This window comes from Capsicum annuum, chromosome 12 (assembly GCF_002878395.1).
Source record: "Capsicum annuum cultivar UCD-10X-F1 chromosome 12, UCD10Xv1.1, whole genome shotgun sequence".
Classification (NCBI taxonomy): Eukaryota; Viridiplantae; Streptophyta; class Magnoliopsida; order Solanales; family Solanaceae; genus Capsicum; species Capsicum annuum.
In genome coordinates this window covers 6,901,716-6,928,595 of record NC_061122.1, presented here as the reverse complement: position 1 = coordinate 6,928,595, position 26,880 = coordinate 6,901,716, and the positions used below count along the sequence as shown (strand labels likewise).

The 26,880-nt window shown below is 36.2% G+C and overlaps 1 protein-coding gene across 2 annotated transcripts; it reads left to right on the top strand.

Moving 5' to 3' along the window:
• Window positions 1-504: 504 nt before the first annotated feature.
• LOC107850393 lies at window positions 505-26,880 on the top strand. Of its 2 annotated transcripts, none has more exons than XM_016694879.2 (12): window positions 505-832; window positions 1,328-1,775; window positions 11,280-11,680; window positions 11,784-11,861; window positions 12,919-13,021; window positions 13,481-13,569; window positions 15,038-15,149; window positions 17,638-17,691; window positions 17,782-17,830; window positions 23,428-23,528; window positions 25,968-26,086; window positions 26,167-26,880. In XM_016694879.2, the coding sequence occupies exons 2-12, from the start codon at window positions 1,341-1,343 to the stop codon at window positions 26,504-26,506; spliced, it is 1,881 nt and encodes a 626-aa protein (XP_016550365.1). In that variant the 5' UTR covers window positions 505-832; window positions 1,328-1,340; the 3' UTR covers window positions 26,507-26,880. The 2 variants fall into 2 exon arrangements, with proteins under 2 accessions (XP_016550365.1, XP_016550366.1); XM_016694880.2 differs by having other exon boundaries at window positions 508-1,109.

The window sequence follows — 26,880 nt, the reverse complement described above, 5'->3', positions numbered from 1 at the left end:
TCAACATTGATGGTTCCTCCAATTCATATTACATAGGAGATATAGGTAGGGTATTTCGTAACCACAGAGGAGAATGGGTCAAGGGATACTCCAAACACCTCATCAACAGCTCCCTCATCCAAGCTGAGTTGATTGCGCTATTGGAAGGGTTGAAACTTGCAAAAAACTACTCTTTGGGGCCTCTACTTGTAGAGACAGGTGCACTAAAAAGGATTAATCTATTCAACTCGGATACTAACATACATAGCAACATTGTCAATGAATGCAGGTTGTTGATGACCCATATCCCAGTCATGGCACTGAAGCACACATGGAGGGAACAAAATAGACTAGCAAATAACTTAGCCAAACAAGGGATGACAGATGCTCAGAATGCAAATCTACAACTTTTTCGATGCTTTCCAAGCAGATAGTCTAGGAACTTATTTTATTAGACAATTCAGAATCTGTAATATTAATGGGCACGGTGAAAACTTATTCCACCATGTACCCTTGAACCATTAATCTAAATGCAACTTCTTTGTTTCACCAAAAAAAAAAAAAAAAAGGTACTGGTTCAACAGTTAGTTTTTAAACACTTTAGCCACACTACGGGCCATCCATGTAATTTCCTAGTTTGAAAGAATTTACCCAGCCCACAAGATAAGCCAAAATCGCGAGCCAAATCAATCCAAATCTGAGTCCACAGTTGTAAGTCGTTTCTACTATGGCTGCCGGAAAAGTCCAAACGACCTGAACCCCACTATCCCGTCTCCACAAAAACCCAGCAGAGTTGGAGGGTTTCCCATTTGGATTACTATTCCGGTCTAAGATTTGATGTTCATCTTGGAAGGTCCATTTCTAACCCAATCTTTTGTTCCCTTGTCCTTGTGCCGTTTCAGGTTTAATAAATGATACTTTGTGTATCATGCTTTTTTGTTTGGTGATGCTTCGACTCCTCGACAATCCATCTATGGTGGTCGACTGGGATTTATTTTGGTTAGCGGGTCGGGTTTTATCGGCTAGGCAGATTAATTTCTTTTGATTGGAAAGAAAAAACCATGTACATGAGAAATTTGGGACTTGGAAGTTAACAAATGAGTGGTCAATATGGTCTCAAAAATTGGATGGTAAGAACAAATATATCGATAATAAACAAATTTAACTTTTTTTTTCGAGATTACATGGATAAATTTGCACCTTTTCATTTAAAACTGATGAATTACAAAAAACCCTAGAAATTCTTTGAAATTGGACAGTGAAGTCTCCAGTGATTAACAAATTTGTGATCAGCAACCAGGATACACAAAAAACTTCTAATCATCTCCACCCTGAATTTCTCCTGCAGAACAAGGATAGCTATGAGAGAGCATTCGAGCAGGAAGAAGAAAATAAAACAAGAAGAACCAGCCACTTCGTCGTCTGAATCATCTTCCGAATCTGACTATGCAACAGATAGCTCCTCCGATGATGAAAAAAGGCGGAAGCGTCGGCACAAACGGCGTCGCGTGGAGGAGAAGAGTCGGAGGAGTTCCTCAAGGAGCGACAAGCATAGGGATAGGAGAAAGAGAGAAAGGAAGCGCATAAAGAAGCGAAAGCATAGAGGTGGCAACAACAGCAGTATGAGGAGATCAAAACGCGAGGGGAAGAGGAAGTATTCGGATTCTAATGAGTCTGACTCTGGTTCCGGGTCGGACTGTGATGATTCCCAGCCTGAGCGGTCAAGGGAGAGTCCTGATGACGTGGTCAAAGTCATATTGCAGGAGTTCCCTACTGTAGCTGGTGATTTGGAACAGGTACTATATTTTACTTGTTCTTTTTGTAATTAGCTAATTTATTATAGTTGTTGTTGTTTTTGTTATTGCTATTCATTTTTTCCCATGGTATTTACTGGTGGAGAGAATGATTATCTGACTATTATTTTTTTAGTGATAATGGACGCAAATATAATACTAATTAGTTTAATAAGAAAAATATTATCATCAAAAATTATAGTTAAATAGTTACTCCATACATTTGAATTCTTGAAAGTTGTAAAGAAAAATAATGTCTTGAGCATTTTGGAACATCCTGAGATGAGGAAGTGTCATATACTTGGGGTGGGGGGATGGATTAACAAGTTCCATCCTCGATCGTAGCTCATTTTCATTGTTAAAGGATTATTAACCTAAATTTGTTCTTAACTAGATGTGCATTAATTCACTTTTGAAGCTTTCATCTTTTGAGCAACTTAACCCGTTTTTTGGTCCTAAAGCAGACTTATATTAGTGTACCTTTCAAATAGAAGATTTATATATTTTGAAACTACACAAAAATTACTACTAGTGCATTTGAGATATGATTAAGAGTGAAGTTATACGAGATAAGGTGGGAATGACCTATGTGGTGGACAAGATGAGGGACATGAGGCTGAGATGGTTTATACATGTGAAGAGGTGGTGCGAGGATGTCTAGTGGGGAGGTGTGAGGGGTTGGCTGAAGCAGGAGTTAGGACTTAGGAGACGTCCTTCTTACAAAAAGGAATTAGGTGAGGTAGAGGTAGGCCGAACGCAAGAACCGTGGTAGGTGTTTAGACCAACAAAGCTTCAGCTTACCGAGGACGATGACCTTAGATAGGAATGTATGAAGGTTATGGATTAGGATAGAAAGTTAGTAGTCAGTTGAGTGTTGTATCAATATCTTTTGCTAACTTGTTTTGTACATTGCGATTTTGTTGTCTTTTTCTCTTTCTAACTTTCCAGCGCCAGTTACATTTCCTTGAGCTGATGGTCTATCGGAAACAACCTCTCTACCCTGCAAAGGTAGAGGTAAGGTCCGCGTGCATCTTTCCTTCCCTGTACCCAACTTGTGAGATTACAATGGTTATGTTGTTGTAGTGGTGGACTTTTTCCTTCGACTCTTTGTAAGGGAAATTAGAAGGGGAGCCTTGGAGTAACTGGTAAAGTTGCTGCCATGTGACCAGGAGGTCACGGGTTCAAGCCTTGGAAACAGCCTCTGGCAGAAATGCAAGGTAAGACTGCATACGATACACCCTTGTGGTGGGGCCCTTCCCCGGACACAGCGCATAGCGGTAGCTTTAGTGCGCCGGGCTGTCCTTTTTTCTTTGTAAGGGAAATTAGAAAAGAATTTGAGAAAAGGGAGTAGAAAGCAAGCAAGGGTTCTTGTAAGCAAATAATGGTTTCGCCAGAAATTTTATTTTAATTTATGGAGTTGGATAATATGGTGGATGAAACTCTTTGTTTTAATTTGAGAAGTTAGCTATGTGTTAAAACAGGCACCAAAAAGTTGCAAGGAACAGAAAGTATGAGATCTTAACAAAATGCTTATCAAAATTCATGAAGATGAAACACAGTTAGAACAACTCCATTCAGCTTCCGGGAGTTCCATCTAGGAGCTGGCCTTTTCTTTATGATACGAGCCAAACGGCCATCATAGCTTTTGATGACATCATTGGAGGCCAACACATAAAGGCTCAAGCTTTGGTCACCTCGAGGACATAAGAGCATGCATGGAGAGATCATTTTGGGCACGCAATAGAGTTCCAAGTGACGACGAATAATTGTGAAGGCCAAAATAACACAAGGGATCGCATATGTTGAAGTGTGAAGAAAAGCTCTTTGAACACTCCAGACCGCCCCTCTCATTAAGGGTGTTATGGTCATTTTTATGCCCCTCCCTTACACTCCATAGGCACCCTTCTCATTAAGGGTAGCTTGGTCATTTGTCTTCATTTTGTAATAGACTATAAGTAGAACATTTTAGGGTTATTTCACTTAGTTTTTGGTTGAATATGGATTATTGAAAGAACACATTTTCTTCTCTTGAGAGAGAGTGAAACCGTAACTAGGGTAGCACATAGTGTGGAATCACTTGTGTTGCATTTTGGCTTAGAAACTTGGGTTCTTGTGTGGTGGATTCCCTCTTGGGTTCAAGTAAGAGTTTGGTGTTCGTTATTACGGGATTTAGGGGTCTTGACGTTTGAGACACGTCTTGGTTCTTAGGTTTTGTAATCTCTTTATGTCAAACTATCTATCTTTACATTATTGCTTTGTTTGTTATCGTATCATTGTTGTTGTGTTGTTGCCGTAGCCTAGATTCCATCTTGTTCTCGGCCTAGTGGTTATCTAGGCTCGGTTTGTCTTGTTGTGTTCTTGGCTAGTTTGTGTGTTTCGTATCTGTTCCTGTATCACATTATCTTCATAATAGTAGTTATTTTGCACCCAATGGTGTGGCTTAGTGGTCAATGAATTAGTTGAGGATCATGAGGTCTTGAGGGTCAAACCTCAGTAGAGACAAAAATACAAGGTGATTTCTTCCCATTTGTCCTAGCCTTGGTGGAGGTAGGTATCCGATGGAATTAGTCGAGGTGCGGGCAAGCAGGTCCGGACATCACGGTTATGAAAGAAAATAAAATAACCGTAGTTAATTAATTATCACATTCTAACTCTAGCTCGATAGTATTGTCGAGTTTTGCACCAAATTCAGGGACCTACATTCCTTCATTATTGAGGATTTAGGGTGTGTTTGGTATGATGGAAAATGTTTTCATGGAAAATAAGTTGATTTTCTACATATTTTCTCATGTTTGGTTGGTGGATGGAAAATATTTTTTGGAAAATATTTTATGATGTTTGGTTGGTGAATAGAAAATATTTTTTTAAAAAATGTTTTTAGTTGTTTGATTGGTGAGAGGAAAAAATATTTTTTGAAAAATATTATTAAACAATTAACTAGTATATCAAGCAACTCAACATTTTGTCGGAACTAATTTAAGCATAGCAAATAATACCAATATTGAGTATCAAAATATTACAAGACGCTAAAAATTAAGTAACTATTACTTACATAATTCATGCTTCCTAATCAATTCCTACAAATGCACAAAAGAGAGAAGTTTGGAAGCAAATACACGAGATACATTATCAAAAATGAAAGAAAAGATAGAAGTTTGGAAGCAAATACACGATACATTATCAAAAACAAAAGCGTGCAAATAATTGTTGCTTCCAAATCCTATGAAGCGAAACCAACCAATAGGTGTCACTATTGTTGTTGCTTGAATCGTTCCAACCACACCTTACGAAGATTTTGATTTTTGACCATGAATGCCTTAGCTAAAGTGTCGCTTTGCACCAAATAATCAAAAGCATCACCGAGGAACTCTTCATTATAACCTTCAATTGCCATAACTTCTTCATAATACAACTTTGCCATATCTAGACGACTATCAACCATTCTACTGATTGCCTTGCACCTCAAAAGAACATTTTCTTTTCCGACTTGCCTTGATTTGAGAAGCTTCGGTTACTTGCACATCCTTTTCGATGGATGGTCCTTCAAGGTCATTATCATTATCTTTCTCAGAAAAACTATCAAAATCTATATCTTCAAATGATTTAGCAGAATCTCCCCTATCCCGATCATTTCCCCACACAAGAGACATTTCGTCAAACATTTCAATTTTTTTGTTGATGAATTTATCATGATTGGGATGTGCCTACAATACAAAGATTAGAGAAAAGTTGGGGCCAAATTTATTTGGTTCTAATAGGTTAATGTAACATAAACAGACTGTTACAAGTACAATAACTAATATTCTGTTCTAAGTGTTATTCTGGGAGAAACAATATTACTTCTAATAATGAGGGAGAAACATTTGAAGTAGAAGTATTTTACCTCTTCTATCATACCTGTGATTTCATAAAACACTTTTCCATTATGGTTCAGCAACTTTGATCAAAAGGATTCCACAATCATTTTCAATATGCCCTTTGGTAAATGTGAGCCAAATACCTTGTAACATCTCATCAATTGATGTACCTTTCATCTCTACCTATGATTTTAATAGGCTGGTTCCTTTTTACTTTTTAATTCATTTTGTAGCACACAAACTTTGACTCATCATCATCAAAAATAAAAATATTACTAGTTACAGGTCTCTAGGTAAAAGTTAGGAGTTTAATAAAGTAATTAGTAAACTCCAATGGAAGAGGTCACACCCCACATTTAGATCCCATTTATGTATGTTTTTATATTAGTCAACTAAGCCAGAAATTAAGGAGAATCATGTGGCTAATCGGTTTGCAACTGTAGGTTAATATCTTAAAATATTTTCTAATTCTAAGTTCCTAATATCAACAGGTTTGTAGACTGTTTCTACTAGCGACTCTATTTGTAGCTCAAGTTTTTTATATCATTGTTTGCAGCGGCCAAACGAATCTACTTTGTATATTTCAGTTTCATGGATATCACTAAAGGAGTTCCTAAGAACTTATAAAGCACACTAAAATCCAAGTTTTCAACACAAAGATCAAAGCTTTGCACTAGCATTTTGTCAGCAATCGAACATGATAAACAACACAAACAGAAAAAAAAAACTTGAAGACATACATTAATGAACAAGATGCTGCGAAAAATGCAGAAAAACACTTAAATTGCTTCAGAATCGTCAAATAAATAGTTGAATTAAAAAATTTGCACTAGAATTTCATCAGCAATCGAACACAATCAAAACTTCACGACGACAAACAGAAGCATCACCAGTAAATAACACGCAAAGCTCCCTTCTTCTTTTTTCTTTTTTACCAAATTTTAATAAAAAGAAATCAAAATTAAACACAAATAACCTTATAATGTATTGTTTTTGTTGATATACAGAGGACCTGAAGGAAGTGGTGTGGAACTAACAGTACTCCATAGGGGTCCGAGACAAGGCAGCTACCATTGATGCATGTTCATCTTGTTGAACTCTTCTAAATTTTTCTACAATCTTCATAAACTTGTTATATGTTTTAGAGAAGAAGCTATTAATGCATCTATCTATTATTTAAGCTTTCTATACTTTGTATTGTTGTGAATAAGTTTCACCGTGTGCCCTCTTCCTTAGATTTTCTTCAAGTGAATAAATAATTGTTGTATAGTCTTAGCAAATACTAATAATCTGCTGGCTTCCAGACGGGAGAAAGTTTCTCTGAATCCTGTAAAATCAAGAATTTGCAAGCTACCCACCGGAGGAGCTGATTCTCCTCAGATTGGATACATCAAACTATCATCATTCAACCAAAATGCTTCTGGTAAAAACACTAGGTCACTGTAGAATTAGAAGGTACCCTGTGTGGTTAGTCAAATCACACGTAAGTTAGCCCTAACACCATACAGCATGGTCATATATATTCCACATTCTATACCATATTCCACGTACTTTTTCTTCCACAACCGCACTACTAATACTCAAAGAGATAACAATGTACCCAACAACTTTAAAACCATGTTTATATGAAAGTCAATACTAATGTATTCTAGCTAGTAAGGTAGTTTTCTCCCTAAGGTGGAAAACATATGCACCTACTAAGGTTGCATGCGGCAAGGGATGCTGTTTAACCCATGATATTTGCGAAAATGTGTTTTTTAATATGTATAGATGTTTTCTATGTAAAGATCAGTAGAGATACAAATCATCTACTACTGCATTGTGAAAGTAGCCGGCAGACTTGGATGCTGTAGGCATTATGGCTTCAATAAGACAAACTTTCAAATTCATTCTTAAGCAAAAAATCAATAACTGAACAGAATTTTAGAAAAGAAACCGATACAAACTAAAACAAATGAGAAAACAAGAAAATAAGCCACATTTTACCTGAATATGGACCGCATAGACTTCGGGTCTGGCCGTAATCATCTTCAAGTTGTCATCCCATCCAAGACCACTTTTATTTAGTAGAGTTTGGATTGTACTCCAAGTGTTTTTTATTGTTTTAAGATGATTCTCCACATGCTTAGATGAACAATCCATTCCTAGGTTTGTTAATGGCATTCGAAACACATTAAACGAGCTGGCCTTAAATTGATTCGTCGATTTATTCCCTTGCTTTACTTCATCAGCTAGAATCTCCAACATCAAATATTTTATTGATTTTGACCACCTAAACTGTTTCTCTCCTTTTTCCCCCATGATTTACTGTTACAAGTCAAGAAACAACATGAACAATTCATACTCAACAGAACACAAATGTTAATTAGCAGAAACCTATAAACTCTACATATACCATAGTAAGCGAGCAGTAAAAAGAACATTCAAAGCTAATAGAAAAACAGTAATGAGCCATAAAAGTATTTCTTTCATATAGGATTTGCCCAATTACTACAACAACACGAAGAAATAAGAAAATATCAAAAGTCAAAACAAGCAGCATTAGCTATTTAGCTATCAAAGTTTCTTAATACACTAAAGTCCCTCATTCCTCCGCCTATCATAATTTATAAACATGACATGAGCAATTGCATCTCTTTTTGATGACCATTGTCTAGCTTCTTCACGCCTTTCTCTTTGTGTTTGATAGCTTTGACTTCCTTGAGAATTTTGAGTAATTTGAACATTTGAGGTTGAATTACTGCTTCAACATCTACTTCTTGTATTATCATGTCATTTGGCTCCAAATCAACTATGTGATTATGTAAAATGCACGACGCTAATACCACATTCACTTGTGTCTTAAAGTCCCAAAAAGGTTCATTGTCAATCACACAAAATCGTCTCTTTAGAATAGCAAAGGCACGTTAAACCGAGGATCTCAATGATGCATGACGAAGATTGAATAGTTCTTTTTCATTTTGGGGAGGACAATCACTATACTCTTGCAAGTGATAGCGTATTCCATGATAAGGAGGAATAAACCCTTTACGAAGTCCATATCCCACATCTACAAGATAGTATTTATCTACAAAGTCAAACTAAAGTTAATTAATATACATTGTTCACCTACTTTTCATATAAATTACTTTATATTGAATAAGATACCTTGTGGGATTTGGAGACCATGTGGTACTCCAATGCATCATTTAATATGCGAGAATCATGTGCAGATCCTTCCCAACCAGCAAGCAGATACGTGAACTTCAAATTAAAGTTAATGGCAGCTAACACATTTTGTGTTGTTGTGCCTTTTCGACCATGAAATCTATTTTGTTGTTCAATAGGAACAGATGCAAGCACATGTGTTCCATCTATTGCTGCTTCTACACAATCCTATATACAACTTAAGTTAATAATATGTAGTATTTTTAATGAAATGACTTAAAATATAATTTTAGTATGTCACTTACGGTAAACCAGGGATGATACCGATGGTTGTTCATTATATCCGGTTGGATGGTTCCATCCGGTGATTTTAAAAGAATTGGATAGAGCTTCAAAACTGCTTGAAGCACAGTGTGGAAGCATCGACTCAATTGACCTATAAAAGTGTGATCCAATCTTCCGAAATCGTTCATTAAATCCAATAATCTCTAAAAATATCAACACTTGTTCTTGAACAGACATATTTTTGATTGAACACAAGAAACTATTCCTTCTAAGAGCATTGCATAGTTCATAAAACGCATGCTTACTCATTCTTATCTAACCTACACAATGAACATCACTTCCATTCAAAATACTATTCATGTAAAATTCTCTTTCTTGATCCTTATTAACATATGGTTCTCTAGGAATGCTATTTTCTTGTTCGTAGGCAACAATTATTGCAACTCCGGCAGCTAAAACAGATGTAGCTGCAACTCCAATTATTGCATCATCTTCATCTTGGTTAGTTGAACCCATCTGTTGTATTGACCAATGTAATTTCATTACATTTCGTTTACTATATACAACATCAACATACCCGGTATAATCTCACAAAGTGGAGTATGAGGAGGGTGAGTACGCAGTCCATACCACTACCTCAAATATTAAATAGAGAGGCTGTTTCCGATAGACCCCCGGCTCAAAATAAAGTAATTTAAGTTCAAAATTCAAATCATCAAAAAGCATACAATTTTTATCAGTTAGGACAAAACAAAAATGGATGAATCAAGAATGCATTCAAAATGGCCTTATTGAGCCGAATGATCCTAAAGGGGCAACTGATACAATTCAATAATGTCATTTTGTTTGACATGAAGTTTTATGCACTAAGCTTGCAGGGACCTTTGCAGTAATAGAAACGAGTCATGATTCTCAGTTTCAAGTCGTACAATTAAGTAGAAAACAAGCCATTCCGTCAAACTACCCAAATTTCAATTTTTGAGCAAAATTGAACTCAAATCAGAAATTCAAATTTCAATTTTTGAACAAAATTGGCCTCAAATCAGAAACCCAAACAAGCAAAAGAGAAAAAATTGAAGAAATTAGTTATGGACATACCTTTGAAATTCTTGCAGTGGGGAGAAGAGAGAGAGGGGAGAAAGCCCTAAATTGAAGACGACGATGATCTGCATGTGGGTTACCTATTGATTTTGTTGGGGGTGAAGAAGAGGATATACGCATAGCTCTCAAATTTTTTATCTGGAAAATGACTTCCCTTGACTTATTAGGGAAGTCATTTTCCTTCAAGTGAAGGAAAATAAGTGGCTTTGGAAAATGTTTCTAAATAGTTTTTTATAACCAAAAAAGAGAAAATGGGAAAATGTTTTCTAGAAAATATTTTCCATCATACCAAACACACCCTTGGAGAGTCCATGTTCTGGAAATGTACAGTGTCTATCTCACGATTTGAGAATCCATTAATATATTCTCTTGTTTTCTGACAAAGGTTCCTGCAAATCGCTACCTCTTTACTCTTTGCTGTAGATTTCTTGTGTTAAATTAGGTCATGTAGGAGCATTTGAAGTGAGAATTCTGACTTATAGCGATGAGTTATTTTCCAAATGATCTGCCAAGGAAAGGCTGCATCATGTGCATTATTTTGAGGACCTTACAAAGTGAACTACTCAATGAAGAACTAGAATTTGTACCCTTACAGAATATTATATCTATAGGTTCATCCTCCTGCAATATCCTAGTTTCTGTCAAAAGAATCTCTTGTCTATTTTTTTTTAATGAGTATATACATGAATTATCTGGTTCTGTTGGCATATAGTAATACTTGTGTCCATGAGCATTCCAATGAGCATAGAAGATTGGGTGTCGTGTATAGTGAACATATTATGTTGTAGACCACTTTTTGTATATTGCTTGTATGTATGCAGGAGATTTTACCAATATAAAAAAAATTATTTACCTTATCAAAAACCTTTTGTCCGCTTCTAATAGATCATAAATAGCATTAAAATGTCCTTAAATTTAGGATTTGGTACAGTTGGTCGAGATAGTGTAGTGATTTTATCCCCCTCTCCTACATTTTCTTTTTCCGTAGGTCTTTTGTAAGTGCACACATGGTGTTCTAGGATTTTAAACCATAATAATTCTACCTTCAAGTTTATATTGACATATCCACTATGTGCCAAATTCAGCTAACTTCTTCTGTAAATTCAATTCAATACAGCTTCTACAAATGATTGATGATGGACAAGCTGTAGATATAAGGGGTTTATCTGAAAAATTGTTGGTCAAGCATCTGCGGAAGTTGTTTCTGTCCTTAAACCTTAAGGAAACGGGTGATCATGTCTTTCTATTACCATCAAAAGCAATTCCTACTTTGGAGACGGTAGGACCCTTAATCCGCACCCAAATGCAACTTCAAAGTCAGGAGTTTCATCAGAATGATGAACAGTTCAAGCCATTGGATTCGGGAGTTGGACAGGAAAATTGTAATGCCAATTTGGGTTTGCAAAATGAAGAAGCTACTAGTTATAATGCCAATTTGAGTTTCCCAAGTGATAATACTACCACTTACAATGCTAATTTAAGCTTGCTTGCCGAAGAAGATACTGGCCCTAAAAGGAGGTATGCTGATCTCACCCTCCGCTCAGATTAGCCTCTCAGAGTCATGTTATGGTCGAGCCTAAGCTGTCTTATTTTCGATTTGATCTCCTTTGTGCTTGTGCAGGGTGATTGGCCCTGCAATGCCTTCTGCAGAACTACTTGCTGCCGCAGCTAAGTTGACTGAAGCACAAGCGGAGCTGAGGTAAACGTCTATTTTCCATTGCAAACATGTACTTGTGGATTTGGTTTTCTTACACTAATTGGCTATGTTTCTCGGACTCTTCAAATATGTCATGGGTTGTGTGTCAGATCCTTTAAAAGTAGTGCGTTTTTGAAGGATCCGACACAAGTGCAACAACACTTTGGAGAAAGAGTCCGAGCAACTTAGCTAACTGGCCCTATTGGTATTGCTGAACAGTAAGTAATATTAACTTTATTTTGAGTGTGCTCTTACTTGTCCTAATTAACTAGACCGTTCTTCAACGGTGATGAAAATGCATCACATCGGATGCATTTAAATCTATGTTGCCTGGACGCAGGTGTAGATTTTCGATACTGGTGTAGATCTAGAGGTCGGATGCTTCATCACATAAATTTTAGGATTCAGGGGTATACAAGTGCTCTGGGATACGGTTGATAAATGCATATTACAACATCTAAAGTATATATTTCGATTAATTAAAGTTACCAAGTTAAAACTAATAAAATGCAATTATTTATAACCACCTAATATTTTATTCATAAGATATCTCATGTTATAGCAAAGCATTCTCATGCTTTATATAACTCTCTCTCTTTCTCTCTATGACATAAATCCAAAATCAAACCAAATAGCCAATTAATCTATATTTTCGATTTTCTCAGTCATAGATTTAGTCAAAGCACCAGAGGTAAGTTGACCAAATCTGGTGTAGATCCTGCATCACGCCCACACCCGTTTTGTCTTGACACGGGTGCGGTAATGATTTTGAAGAGTCCGAGCAACTCATATTTAAATTTCTCCCTCCAGAAAATTTTCGGTTCAGAGATGGAAAAACAGATTGGTTTTGACACATCAAGACAGAGAGTACCATGAGTTTCGGATGATCTCGTGGTTTGATCAGCCTTTCTTTGTTGTTTCTACCAGTACTTCTTGCTCTCTGAAGTTTATAGTCATCCCTTCCACACTTGTGAAGCTTCAAACAACAGTTTTAGGATGTCATGTGTGCTATGCCAGACTAAAGTGAGCTGCACTAAGTGTCGGTGACAAATGTTTCCAGGGATGTTGAGCTGGAGGAAGATACTGAAACGTTTATAGGACCTCCACCTCCTGCTTTGGTGACTGAGGTAGAATCAACAAACGAGGCCGAGCGGTTTGAAGAGGTTCTTCCTTCATTCTCTTCTCTTCACTCGCGGTCTATCTGTTGTCTGTTTCTATGTATCTTTGTCCTTAACAATCATACTTGTGTGATCTTTCTTTCTACCTTCAACCTGACATAATTAAACTTGAAATTTGATTTGATAAACACTGTTCGAACAAACTAATCCTGTTGTATTAGTTCTATGATTATTTGACATTGACATTCCTTTTAGTTTAACCAAAACTAACCCTCTAGATTTACATATGCCATGAATCAACCCCCATCTGAGCCATTGAAAAATACGAACAAGAATCCGCTATGTGGTGTTTACATTGTACTGTAATTTGTATTTTCTTTTGAAAAGAGTGGGATTGTACGTCATTCTTTCTTTTCAAAAACACCAATGAGAGAATCTTTCTTTTCTACGTATGTCTTTGTTGACAGCCTCTATTGGGTATAACAAGTACTTTTACTTTGTCAGGTTACAAGAATCATGGGAGCAGACACAGACAACTCATATGATGTTTTAGGTGCGAACAGAAATATGTTGAGTGATAACATGAAGAAAAGGTAAATTGCTTGCTTGTTTGTGGAGAGGTATAGCATTTTTTAAAGATTAAATGAGCGTCTGTAGGTTCGTATTCAATCTCCTAAATTATTGATGTTCGAGTTCACAAGTTGTCTGCGTGCAGCCTTCAATTTCTTGAACTTCGTCTCGTAGATGAGCTAAGTTTCTCCAGACTTCCCTTTTTCCTGTAAATAATATTTATTGAATTTCTATAAACCTGAATAGTCTTGGTGCTCAAATATAGTGAACCCAGTCAGAGGCACATCTCCTATCTCCTAAAGACGTGGCTGAACAGCTGCGAGTCTCTAGTTCCAGGATGGTAGTAATAATGCTCCCTGATGGCATGCCATATGTTGCTTCTTACAAATGCCAAACTTAAAAGTAATGAGTGATGGCAGAGGTGCATCATTCTTTTGGCCTTGCACAACGTTGATCTGAGTATCTACTGATTTGAGCGCTGGGTGATGAAACTGAATCTGAAATTTGAAGTCTATATAGAGATATTCTGTATCACTAGCTAATTTCAATCACATTTTAGGTACTGAATATATTGAGTCACTGAATACCGTTAATATTAAATTAAACTTTTATTAATCTATTAATAGAAAAGCACATTAGGTTGCACTTTTGAATGTCTCACTGAATATTAAATCAAGTTGCATATCTCTGTCCATAATGTGTAATATGCAAAAAACTTCTTTTGCTTTTAAGTTGATTCAAATCATATTAATTGTTTATAATATGTCATTCTAAAGTAAAGTTTTAACTATATCTTGAAAATTGTCACAAGGGCGTGTTGTCCAAATCATCGGTCCGGTACGAGATGTAGCCTGCATGGTTACTGAAATATTCAAACGTGTGTGCTGCATATTCGCTTATAGATTATTTTGAGATATGTTACATTACATCTAATAATATGCAATTTTTATATTCAATGGTGAGTCAAAGTTGCTTTCATTTAAATTTCTTAAGCATTTTGCTTTCACATACTTCTAGTCAGGAAGGAGTTGAATGGGTGTCTCCTTTATTATATGATTTACGGATTATATATCCAGTTGTTCCGTGTGATAACTGTATATTTTGATGACTATATACATGGTTGTGGAACGACACACTTATGTCATCACCATAAAGAGGAACTCTACTTGATTCAATAAAGGGCTACCCGGTGCACTAAAGCTCCCCCTATGCGCAGGATCCGGGGAAGGGCCCCACCACTAGGATGTATTGTACGCAGCCATTTCTGCCAGAGGCTGTTTCCAAGGCTTGAACCGGTGGCCTCCTGGTCACATGGCAGCAACTTGATTCAGTGGAGGGGTTTTTTCTTTCTTCTTTGTCTTGATGGTGTAACTACTATTATGGATTAGTCACCAGGCTACTGTTGATTTGTAGCTGCTGCTGTCAGTCATGCTGCTAAATGCATGTTTAAACTCTGTCCATATTTATTTGTTATTTTGGTGTATGTTTTAGGTACTGGAAGTTGTCTCTTATGGTGCATCCTGATAAGTGCACTCATCCTGAAGCTCACCAAGCATTCATCAAGCTGAACAAAGCCTTCAAAGATTTGCAAGATCCAGATAAAGTGAGTAATTAAGTGATACCATCATTTATTTTCCTCACAAATTTTGTTATGTGAAAAGAAGCTTCTTTAAGGTCTGGCTTAAAACTCTCTGTTGATTATCTAGTAGGCTAAATGCAGATTTCTTTTATTTATCTCTTAATTTTGTTTGTTTGTTGCGATACTGTTAGTTGTCTTGTGCCGGGGGTCTATTGGCACTTCATCTGAGGTAGTGGTATGGACTGCGTACACTTTACCCTCCCAGACCCCACTTTGTGGGAATACACTGGGTATGTTATTGTTGTATTTCTTAATTTTCAGATGTCAAATGGAGATTTTTCCTGTGCCAGCAAGGGTAACTGCTCCCAGTCATTTGGATGTAGATATTAGTCCCATATATTTTTGTTCTAGACGTTGAATATTTCCAAATTTTGTAGTTGGTTTGTGTTGAATCTTTTTGGGTAACCTAGTTAATTTTGAGGATGGACCATCATTTCATAATGGTTCTTATCAGATTTGCCTGAGTGTTCTTTAGGATAGCTAACTTGGATTTGCTATATGCTGTGTGAATCAACTAATATGTGTGCTTTCACTAATATTAGCAATTATTCTTTAAGTGCATCATCTTAATTTGTGTCAAGAATTTTTCGTGCAATTAGCACAATTTAGCAATTAACATCAGTGCCACTTTCTATTTACTAGTGTGCGACTTTTCCAGCTTTTTACTTAGGAGTTGGTAGATTCTGAAATTTTAGTTTAAACAATTAAATAGAGAAACTTATTAAGAAAATGAAATAGAGAAAGAAATAGCTAAGTTGCGCGGACTCTTCACTTTCGATGCCGCACTCGTGTCGAATTCTCCAAAAATACACTAGTTTTGGCAAATTTGATACGCACCCGTTGACATTTTTGAAGAGTTTGAGTAACACAGAGAAAAAGAACTAGGAAATACAGAAGTGAAGACTTCTGCCTACTTTAGAAGTTGAAAAAGTCAATTAAGATTTGCTGTCGTTTTAATTTAAAGCAAACCACTGGAAGTTCTGAAGGCTAAATATCATGTACCTTATTTCACGAGTTCAGTATTTAGTTTATAAAACAATGTCAGAAGTCAACAAAGATGAAGTGGTTCCTTTTTGTCATCGTGCAATCTTTATTATTTATTCAAGGTACATGGTGTATGTTTTTCATGTATGTATACCTTCCAATCTTCTACATTTACAAGTGACGCTCAAACATGGATTTATCTTCTATTCTGGTTTTAGAAGGAAATTAAGGACCCTTTTGGCCATGAGTATTTTTCACTTTTTTCCGGAATTGTTCACACTTTATTTGAAAATCATCGTTTGGCAGTGAAAATTCCCAATACAACTTCAAGTTGTATTTGGAATTTGGAGAACACCTAAAACCTTGTTTTCACTTTCACTATATTTTTCTTTTTCAAATTTGCCTAAATTTTTTAGTTTCATAAAAATAACCCATTTATATTATTTTTCATGTTTTCTAGGAAAAGTACATTCAAACAACCAAAAAATATTTCCAAAGCCTATAGCCAAATATACTCCATTCTAAAAAATTTCAAATAAAGTGAAAAAATATTTGTAATAGTATGTTGTAACTTGTAACTCATATATGGGATCTAATCTTATGACCTTGCGACTCTATTTTGAGATATTACGCTTTTAGAGCAAATTTGATCGTATGTTTGAGGTTAATTAGTCGAGTTGGGTGATTTTGTTAATTCTTACAAATTGGGGGTATAAACCATATTGAGAAACAGTGCATTCAAATTTTGAATATTTTTTGCAAAAAAGTGAAACAACTCTCTATCTCACCTGTGAGGTAGTGGTATGGATTGCGTACACTTACCCTCCCCTGATTCCACTTTGTAGGAATATACTGGGTATCTTGTTATTGTTGTTTGCAGCAAAGTATGGCCAAACACCACTTCAACATTGAAAATTCCAAATAAAGTGTTTTTTTTGTTTTCATGGCCAAACGCCCTCCAAGAAAGCTAAAATTTCTTTGGCTTCCTTGTTCGCCAAAAACAAATTAGGCACTGACTTGTGCTTTTCATCTTTTGATAGAAATTAAAATGCTTAGGAAGGCAATCATACTTTTGTAGGAAACTTTGAAAACTGTACTAGAGAACATTCCTCAGTTGGATTGGATCAGATGTAGGGTTTTCTCCCTCATGACAGCAGTTCTAGATGTATCTGTTACTTTATCACTTTCACTTTATTTTGTTGATATCTAAAAGAATTTTCATTGAGAAAAATCAGGAGGATCATATAACCACTCAGAATTAACACGTCGAAGCTTTTACTTGCCATGATTTGATGCTGTAACATCAGGCATTCCTGTTATTGTGGCCTACCATTGCTTCATTCAGTTCCTTAAGCTTACTTTGTAACTTTCATTATTATGGAGAACATTTACAGCATTACAATGCTTTATTTGAGTTGTCCAAATTTTGTTTTCGTTTTACTTATCAAGAAGATGTTTTCTTTTGCAGAGGAAATTTCTGGATGAGAAAATAAAGCGCAAGGAAGAACAAGAAGAAATTAAGGTACTACATTTTTTGTCTCCCATGGGGATATGAAGATAACGTGAAGCGCTCTTGACTACGAATCTGTTAACACAAGTTTTGTTTCTGTAGGCAGATTTACTAGCTATGCGTGAAGCCGCCCAATGGAGGCGTCTACAAGGTTTATCATTCATTTTATTCTAATATCTTGCCCAAATTTTTATTCGATTGCTACCTAATATTTTATTCTACTTCTCTATTACTTAATTGTTTGTGAATTCCATCTTGTGGATCAAACTCTTGCAGCATCCATGTCAATCCGACATGATTTGGGTGTGGTCGTGTGACGAGAGAGTTAAAACAAGGAAATGCAAATGTCAAAATAAAATAAGAAAGGAAGAATTCTGGTAAAGGAAGCAAGTAGTCAACCCAAACAAGTGTACTTGACCCACAATTAGCATTCAATTACTAGAATAACAGAGGAAAAGAAATTGAACTCTTACGTAAATACCTACTAGAAGAATCCGAGAGAGGTTCAGTTAAAGATGACTAAGAAAATTCCTTAAATAGAGGCTCTCTCAAGGGAGCTCTTCATCAACAACCATCAACCAATGAGTTAACCGAAGGAGTCTATTTATACTACTCCCTCTGCCTCAATTTATGCAACACGTTAGTTCCAAAAAGAATGACACCTTTTTAGTAACAATTTGACTTTAGCTTTTCTTTTAACAAGATGATCTATACCCACACAAATATCTATGACTTATTTAGATTACAAATTTGAAATGTCTTTTGTTCATTGTTAAACTTTGTGGCGCAGTCAAACACCTTCACATAAATTGGGACAGAGGGAGTACTAGCTAAATAGGCTTGGTCCCAATTAAAACACCATAAGTTTCTTCAAATCTATTTAATCCAAAAGCACGGGCCAAAATGCTTGCCAATAGATTTTTTTAAAATATAAAATTAAAACCAAAACTTTGGTACTTAATGACAGGAGGATAATGCATTGCAAACCCATTGTAACACTAAATGCTACTCTAGTGCATGCTTGTTCCTCTTCTTGATGCGAAACTTGGCGACCTTGAGATACAACACTCAACCTTGCAAGGGATGGCTTACTCAGATCTTGCCTAATTTAGTTGTCTGCAACCTGTTCGTTAGCCTTCGCCTTGTGGCGGATTCCATCTTCATCAAAGATTTCCTTGGCAAAATTGAAGTCTTGTTCTGTTTCTTGATCTTCGTTGTAGCTATGATCACGGATTGATCTTTGCCTCCAGGCTGGGCAGTTAAGAATTTTCTTGTTTGCTAGCCCAGAGGCGCTTGGAAGAGTGAAGATTGTATAGATTGTTAGGCTCTTTACTAAACCCAACACCAGCGGTACCATTATCGAACTCCTTCACCAAGGAGTCATTCTTCTTCAGGATTTCCCACGCTAGTTGTCCTGGAACATTTACCATTTTCACACCCCAAATGGTTTCCTAGGGTTTTGTGTTGACGGTTTGAAGAGGGAGATGCAGAGAGCTAAAAAGCCATATATTGCTTTTCAGCGTAGAAAACTATTTATGTTTGATGAGTAGTTTTCATACCTTACATGATTTTATAACCCCCAAAGTACTCTTCCCTCACTAAAAGCCTAAGTCCACTCCCTTTCTTTTACTTCTTCCATACCTCGTTGCTTGGACTACACTGTCGCTCTTCTGACCAGACAACAGAAATTCTATTTGCACCGTAAACAATAATGCTTTGTAGGTGTAGGTGTGCGTACACCCAACCCTCCCCGGACCCCACTTTTGGGATCATACTGGGTATGTTGTTGATCTCCCATTGAGATGTGATATTTATAATGGTTAGCTATATAGTAGTCTTTTCAGGATAAACTTCTGTCATTACCGACACAAGCTAGATTTGATCTACAAATTTAGGGTCTACTTTGTAGTTTAGTGGTTGTAATTTTTATAAGAATACTTTTGCACCAAGTATACTTTTATTAACTTACTTTTGTCAAATAAATAATTATTATATGTTATTTAAATAAATCATTTATTTTATTAAAAATGTTTTTTCTAATCAATTTACAACCAATGGAAATGAGAAACAAATTAATTTTTATTTGAATTATTTAAAATTTAAAATGTTGCAACAATAAGCTCATCTTTTGTGTTAACAACTTTTAAGGGAATTTCAACCATCTTTCACAAAATTTATCAATTGTTTATTTTCAGATTCAGTACTTCTATCGAAACTCGTTGCTGCTTATTCATAAATTCATACCCAACACTTAGAAAGTGTCTTTCGGGACTTCGTGCTTAAAAGCTACTTAAATTCAGCTAATCTTAACGGACTCTAGAACTCAATATTAATTGGTGTCTATCTTGAGATTGCTTTGAACATACCAGAGGCGAACCCAGGATTTAAGCTTGACGGGTGCACCTCTATATTTAAATATAGTAATTAATAGTGTCAAAGTTCGACATACATTTCTTTGAAAACTTATTAATTATAGTATTTTATAAGCAAAATTTTAATATTATTGAATATCATTAATTAGATTTAATATGACAAAAGTGTGTTATTCACCGTACTTAAATTCAATGTACTTTTATATTTTGAACAATAATAGAAAGTTTTTGAAAAATATGAAATTCGTGAGATATGTTTGCTAGATAGTTGCAACAGGTAACGTTTGATTTAAGCCTATCTCAAACTTTAAATTGCTAATTTTTTAAATAAAACATAACTCAATAATCAAAAGATTAAAAGAAAATAAATATTATACGGTATAAGCTAGGGAGAATATCTACCTTTTGAAGTTGGAGAGAAGCTTGTATTTTGAAATAAAATAAAAAATAGCTCAATAATATCCACAATACATAAAAGAAAAAATAAAAAGTATGAAATAAATGACTACTAAGTAGGAAGTCTTTTTTAATCAAAAGATAAATATATTCATTTGCACAATAAGTGTAAAGAAATTTGGAAAATGAAAAAAGGAGCAATAAAGAAACATTGTTGTTGGGGTTCGAACCTGAGCAATCATGCAATAGAAAATGATAAAAGGAGCAATAAAACGTTGTTGCTGGGCCTCGAACCTGAGCAATCACACATTAAGAGCAACTTTCAAGTGGCATACCGAACCATCTCATCAGCCAACCCAGCTGTTATTGTGGGTGCACAACATATATTTAATGTATTACTTTGATATATATATATAGATATACAAATCATATATACAGAGTTTTTCTCGAGGCTAGCCTCAATGTAGGTCCGCCTCTGGAACATACTGCATGGGTCAAATTTACTAGTGTTAAAGATTAGTTAAATACAATAATGTTCTTCCTGTCTAATAGCTGTTAAATGAGGTGATACACAAAATTCAATGTAGTAGTGTAGCAAGTTCACCAGCCAGAAAAAAGAAATTCCACATGTTTGGCCCACAAGTAAAGGGCATGTTATAGACAATTTAGTAGTTAAAAATGTCTCCTCTCAAGATTTAACTTCTACATAAAGAGGGTACATAGAGTTAGCATATAGGTCTTGTTTATGCCATAGAAGTATTTGTCTTTGACATAATGGTATATCTCATTCTCAGGCTATCATTCAGATTGCATCAGCCAATATTTACTTTGAAGATAGTTTATAGATCGTGCATTAGTTCAATATTCCTTCAGTTGCGAATAACAGAAGTGTCTCACATTAGTGAAAGAAAGTCGCCTTCTTTTTATAAAAATGTTTCAAGTGTTATAGATGTCAAAAACCAGCACTAAGTGTTCTGTTTACATCCAGAGAGTCAAAGAACAGAGGAGAAGAAAAGGGATAAAGGAGCAAAGAGAAAATCCTGGCTATACTATACAAAATATTCTGAAAGAAAGTTGTCCTGTAACTTGTGTTAATATCTCAAAGGAGGTATAGACCAGAGAGAAGCTGGTATTACGGTTCTGAAATGTTACTGTGGCAGTAGTTTTTGAGAAATTTTCTTTTCTCATATTGTAACCCTACAAATGTTAGTTAATTTTTTGGTGAATGGCTTTGTGATTTCTGTTCCATGAAGGAAAGTCCACCTTACATTTACACAGATCCCAGTTGTGATTTTATCCCACATAGTATATAGATTGATAAGCTAAAAAGTGTTTATGTTAGTACTTTCTGCTCCAGTAATGTTATTGTAGAACTGAAGTACCTAAGTGTTCTCCTCTTTCCTATGGTATTACATTCCGGGTTTGTGATTGTTGCCTTTGTCATGCTCCACACCTTTGAATGAGATATGGTTCCATCTATAGCTCATTTCTGGTCCGAGATAGTCCATTACTGGTGAATAAAGCATAAGAAGACTGTAGGTTCAGTTACTTTATCAATCCATTTCACGAATCCTGATTATTTATGTACCCACTACAACCATGTTTCTTGTTAAGATATGCAGTCAACTTTAGAGGAGACTGACTCAATTGAATATAGATAGCGCAGGCACATGCAGATAAGAAGAGGTAGAGATCATAGTGTCAATGCAATTAATGTTGAATTTAGTAATGCATCGTGTAGCTTTATTTTCATGCTTGGCCTTTCACCTTTTGGTTGTTTATCTATTTATTTTTCTTTACTTGAGAGATCAAGTCCTCCGCCTTATATATTTCGTCTTACTAGCTTATATCCGTTGGGAGATCTGTCTGAACTTCCATTCCCAGTAAATCTGCCATCATACTTTTGGTGGAGTCAGTTCTTGTTACACAGTTCTAGATTATTGTCTTCTTCCTTTATGGAGCACTTTTCTGTCCTTTTTTGGGGAAGGAGGGAGTCTGGAGAGACTGCTGCAGCTGCTACATGTACCACTAGATTTACATGGTTAGGGTTCATTGTGTTATAACTAATAAGAAACTCACTATTAGTTGAGCTGTCTCTTGAGGAATCTCATGTTGCATGGATTGCCAAGCAATATAGTGATGAAGTGCTTCAAGATCCAAGATCTATTTATTGCATCATATTTTTGGTGGCTTATTCAGTTATTCCACATCTATAAAGAATGACTATGGTATAAAACTAGTAAATGATCGGTCCTTTGCAAACTGATCTATTGGTAAGAAAAAATTGATAGAGAGTACTGTCTGTCTTTTCAAATTAAATTATGTATTTCCTCCTTGTGCCAAATTATCTTTCACAGAGTAGTGACCTTGGGGCTTAGCATACTAGTCATCAGTTTATGTATACCCTTCAACAACTTGATAACATAAACACCCTTATCACCTTATACATGGATACTTCTTATATGATTCAATTTCAAACTCCAACTAAGTAGTCCTCTGTATCAATTTATGTGAACCAATTTGATTGGGCACGGAGTTTAAGAAAGATATGTAGACGGTTGAAATTTGATAGTCTTAGACATGTCCTAATACTTCTATGGTTATAAGGCTTTTGAATCTTGTGGTCATAAACATGCCATAAGATTTGGGTGGTTATAACAGCTTGTCATGCCAGGTAAAATGGGAATGGTTATAAGGCTTTTGAATCTTGTGGTCATAAACATTCCATAACCTTTGGGAGGTTATAACAGGTTGTCATGCAGGGTAAAATGGGAAGTTTAAGTTATAATCTTTCCAAATTTAGAAAGAGGTTGTTTTGAAATAGATCTAAAAGGAAATGTCACACAAACTACAACGGAAATAATTTATTATTTGCTCAATGTGTTCTTCTTTGGGGGATCAAGTTGTGGTCCAGTGTGTTTATAACATTCGATTTGATGAGAGAGAATTTCTTTTCAATAGGGATTACTATTGGCTTCAGGTATCTCCATGGAAGGTGATGATCTGCTGTTAGCAGAGACGGAGGTCAAAGTTGCACCAAAAAGGGATGAATGGATGACAACACTGCCCCCTGAAAGAAAAGTAAGGTCTTTTTTCCTCCACTCAATTTTGATAGATGCCCTTTTCTTTAAGATTTGACAGATAAAACTTGGTTCTATTTTTTTATGTTCGGGCCAAGATTCATGTTGCTCATTTAATTGATGTTCTACTAGTCCTGCTGGCACAATCGATACATTTGGCATATTACAAGTAGTATTAAATATAGGTTATTGGAAACCCAACAAGGACTGATATCATAATAATTTTTTTCAAGCTGAAAGAAGGATCAAAGTACGAGATAAATGGTTAAATACATTCGGATAAAAGAAAGGAGAACGGAGGATTTTAAGCTGGTTTAGTGGAATGTAGTGGACAGAATATTGGGGATTTATTGATAGTATATATATGAATACACAAGTATTTTGATATTGAGTGGTTAGTTAGCTAATCCGTACCTTAACTAGGTTAGGATTGAGGTGTAGTTGGTTGATCCAATATTGGTTTGCTATTTCTGATTTAATTACTAATTGCCAAATGCCTAAGCTTGAAGTAAACCTGATGTGACTGGCTTCTCCCTATATACCTGTTCTTAATTCTTGTCCCTCCCTATTGCTCGCCACCCCTTCCATACATTTTAATATGTCTTGGACATATTAGTTTATCCAGGCACTTCAGGTTAACCATAATTTCAAACTCCTTTTGACCTACAAGTTCCTCTGTCATCATCACCTATTGGACTCCTAAATGGCATGTATTATTATTGAGCACCATATCTTAGTCTAAAGCTGAACCAATTAGTGATGTGAAATTTAAACTGCCATCATTATGCTCAGCTTCTTCATGAGACTACGGGTTTGTGCTGGTTGTCAAAGTTACCAGGAATTGTATCTGTTACTTCAAAGCTTCCTTCCTCCAAACAACCACATACAAGTCAAGCATTGGTATATTTGCGCCTAAATTTCTTTAGCCATCTCTTCCTTCATTAAGCTTTTCACTCGTCTTCCTCCCATTGCTGCCTTGGTAACCTGGAAAAATTTTGCATCCGTCATAAACATGCTTCTCATCCGTATGGGTTGAATGACCATGGCATAACCCAAAACCATATCTTAATTGCTGAAAAGGAATTAATATTGAACAAGAATCTAATAGGAGAAAAACAATTTCAATGGCAGCACCAGCTTGTTTTCCGTACGAATTCCAATATTTTGTTCACTACCCCGAAGTAATGAGACATAGTAATTTAGAAGAATATGAATATATGTGAACATACATCTATAAATTCTTGAATATGTTTAATGCATGCACTATATAGTGGTGGCCCAAAAAATAGAAACAACAACAACATACCCAGTGTATTCCCATCAAGTGGGGTCTAGGGAGGGTAAAGTGTACGCACTTCATCCCACTACCTCAGATGAAGTAGAGAGGCTGTTTCTGATAGACCCTCGACTCAGGACTGATACCAATATAATAAACAAAACACATAAAAGCATGCAACCACAAGGTAATACTATAATAACAATATAAAAGGACAATAACAGAAACAAGACATGCACAAGGTAATACTAAAAAAAGCTATTCGAAAAACATAGATATCACCAATGCACCACAGACGTACTCCTATCCACTAACACTTTACCCTAATCCGTGTCCTCCACACCTTCCTATCAAAGGTCATGTCCTCTATAAGCTGTAACTGCTCCATGTCATATCTAATCACCTTCCTCCAATACTTTTAGGCTTACCTCTACCCCGTCTAAAACCATTCATAGTCAGCCTCTCGCACCTCCGTACAGGAGCACCCGTGCCCCTCCTTATCACATGCCCGAACCATCGCAACCTCACTTTCCGTATCTTGTCCTCCACCGAAGCCACTCTTACCTTTTCCCAGATAATCGCATTTCTAACCCTATCCCTCCTGGTAAGTCCACACATCCATCGCAACATTCTCATCTCCGTCACCTTCAACTTCTATATGTGGGAGTTCTTAACTGACCAACACTCTGCCCCATACAACATGGCCGGTCGAACTACCACTCTGTAGAACTTACCTTTGAGTTTGGAGGCACCTTCTTATCACACAAAACTCCCGAAGCAAGCCTCCATTTCAACCACCTTGCACAATATGGTGCGTGACACCCTCATCAATCTCCCCATTCTCTTGAATCATAGACCCAAGGTACTTGAAACACTCCCTCTGCTGGACGACCTGGGAATCAAGCTTCACTACCACGTTCGCCTCGTGCGACAAATCACTAAACTTACACTCCAAGTACTTCGTTTAAGTGCTGCTCAACCTAAATCCTTTAGACTCAAGGGTCTGTCTCCAAAGCTCCAACTTATCATTAACTCCTCCCCGAATTTCGTCAATCAGTATAACATCATCAGCAAATAACATACACCAAGGCTTCCTTGATGAGATGTTTTTCCTTTCTTTTTAACTTTGAAACTGATGTATTCCATGACCGATTGTGTGCTCAGGCTGGCGTCGTGAACATGCACTCAACGACGAGCTTTAGCAAGAGCTCAAAAGAAGGCCGTGGTGATACTAGTGTCTGGACAGACGCCCCATCAGACCGAGCTCAAAAAGCCAAAATGAAGTACGTTCATCCTCTCTTATTTAGATCTTTTGGATATGATTTTAGATATCTATCTCGGTTTAATTATTGTGCATTTTCAGTTATTTGGAAGCCTTTAATGAGGCTTCAGCACTTGCTTCAAAAGAACAAGAAAAAAGTAGAGCAAGTGTTGATGCTGAGCTGGTGGAACAGTATAATAGAGCGAGACGATCAAAATCTATGGTAGAAAAGCACCAAGAGACAGCTCGGGCCAAGTCAAAGAAAAAATGTAAGCAGGAATCCGCGAAAGAAGAATGGGAAGGAAATCATCCATGGAAACCTTGGGATCGTGAGAAAGATTTGACAGCCGGAAGGCAAAATGTTAAGCTTGATGCCGCGGACATGTCTCAGGGTCTCACTTCCAGGTTTTCTTCTGGATCCTTCCAAAGGAACTTCCTCTAGCAGAGTTGTGGTGGTCGTCTTCGATATATGAATTTGTATTGGCCCTTAATATATTTTAGCTTGAAAGAGATTTCCTGAACGTGCATCCTCAAGTAGATCCAGACCATCGAGCTGTGGCTTATAAGTTGCAGCATGAAATTGTTGTTATTGCTTTTTAATGCATAGATTGGAGAATAACGAATCGTATCTTCAGGCATACCAGTTCAAAAAGCCTCATACACTTCATCGTATCTATTTAGTCTATTTTTATAAATTGAGATGGTCCGAAATAATGACAACCAAAGTTTAGATACTCGAAATAGTTCCTAGTCATTGTATTTATTTTCTAATGCTAAAAACACTTTGTTTTTAACGGAGAGTTATTTTTATTCTCA

Coding starts and splice junctions, on each gene's coding strand:
- LOC107850393 (XM_016694879.2), top strand. CDS start 1,341: ATGAGAGAGCATTCGAGCAGGAAGAAGAAAATAAAACAAGAAGAACCA. Junction 13,022..13,480: donor AGGCCGAGCGGTTTGAAGAG/GTTCTTCCTTCA, acceptor TTACTTTGTCAG/GTTACAAGAATCATGGGAGC. Junction 26,087..26,166: donor GCTCAAAAAGCCAAAATGAA/GTACGTTCATCC, acceptor GTGCATTTTCAG/TTATTTGGAAGCCTTTAATG.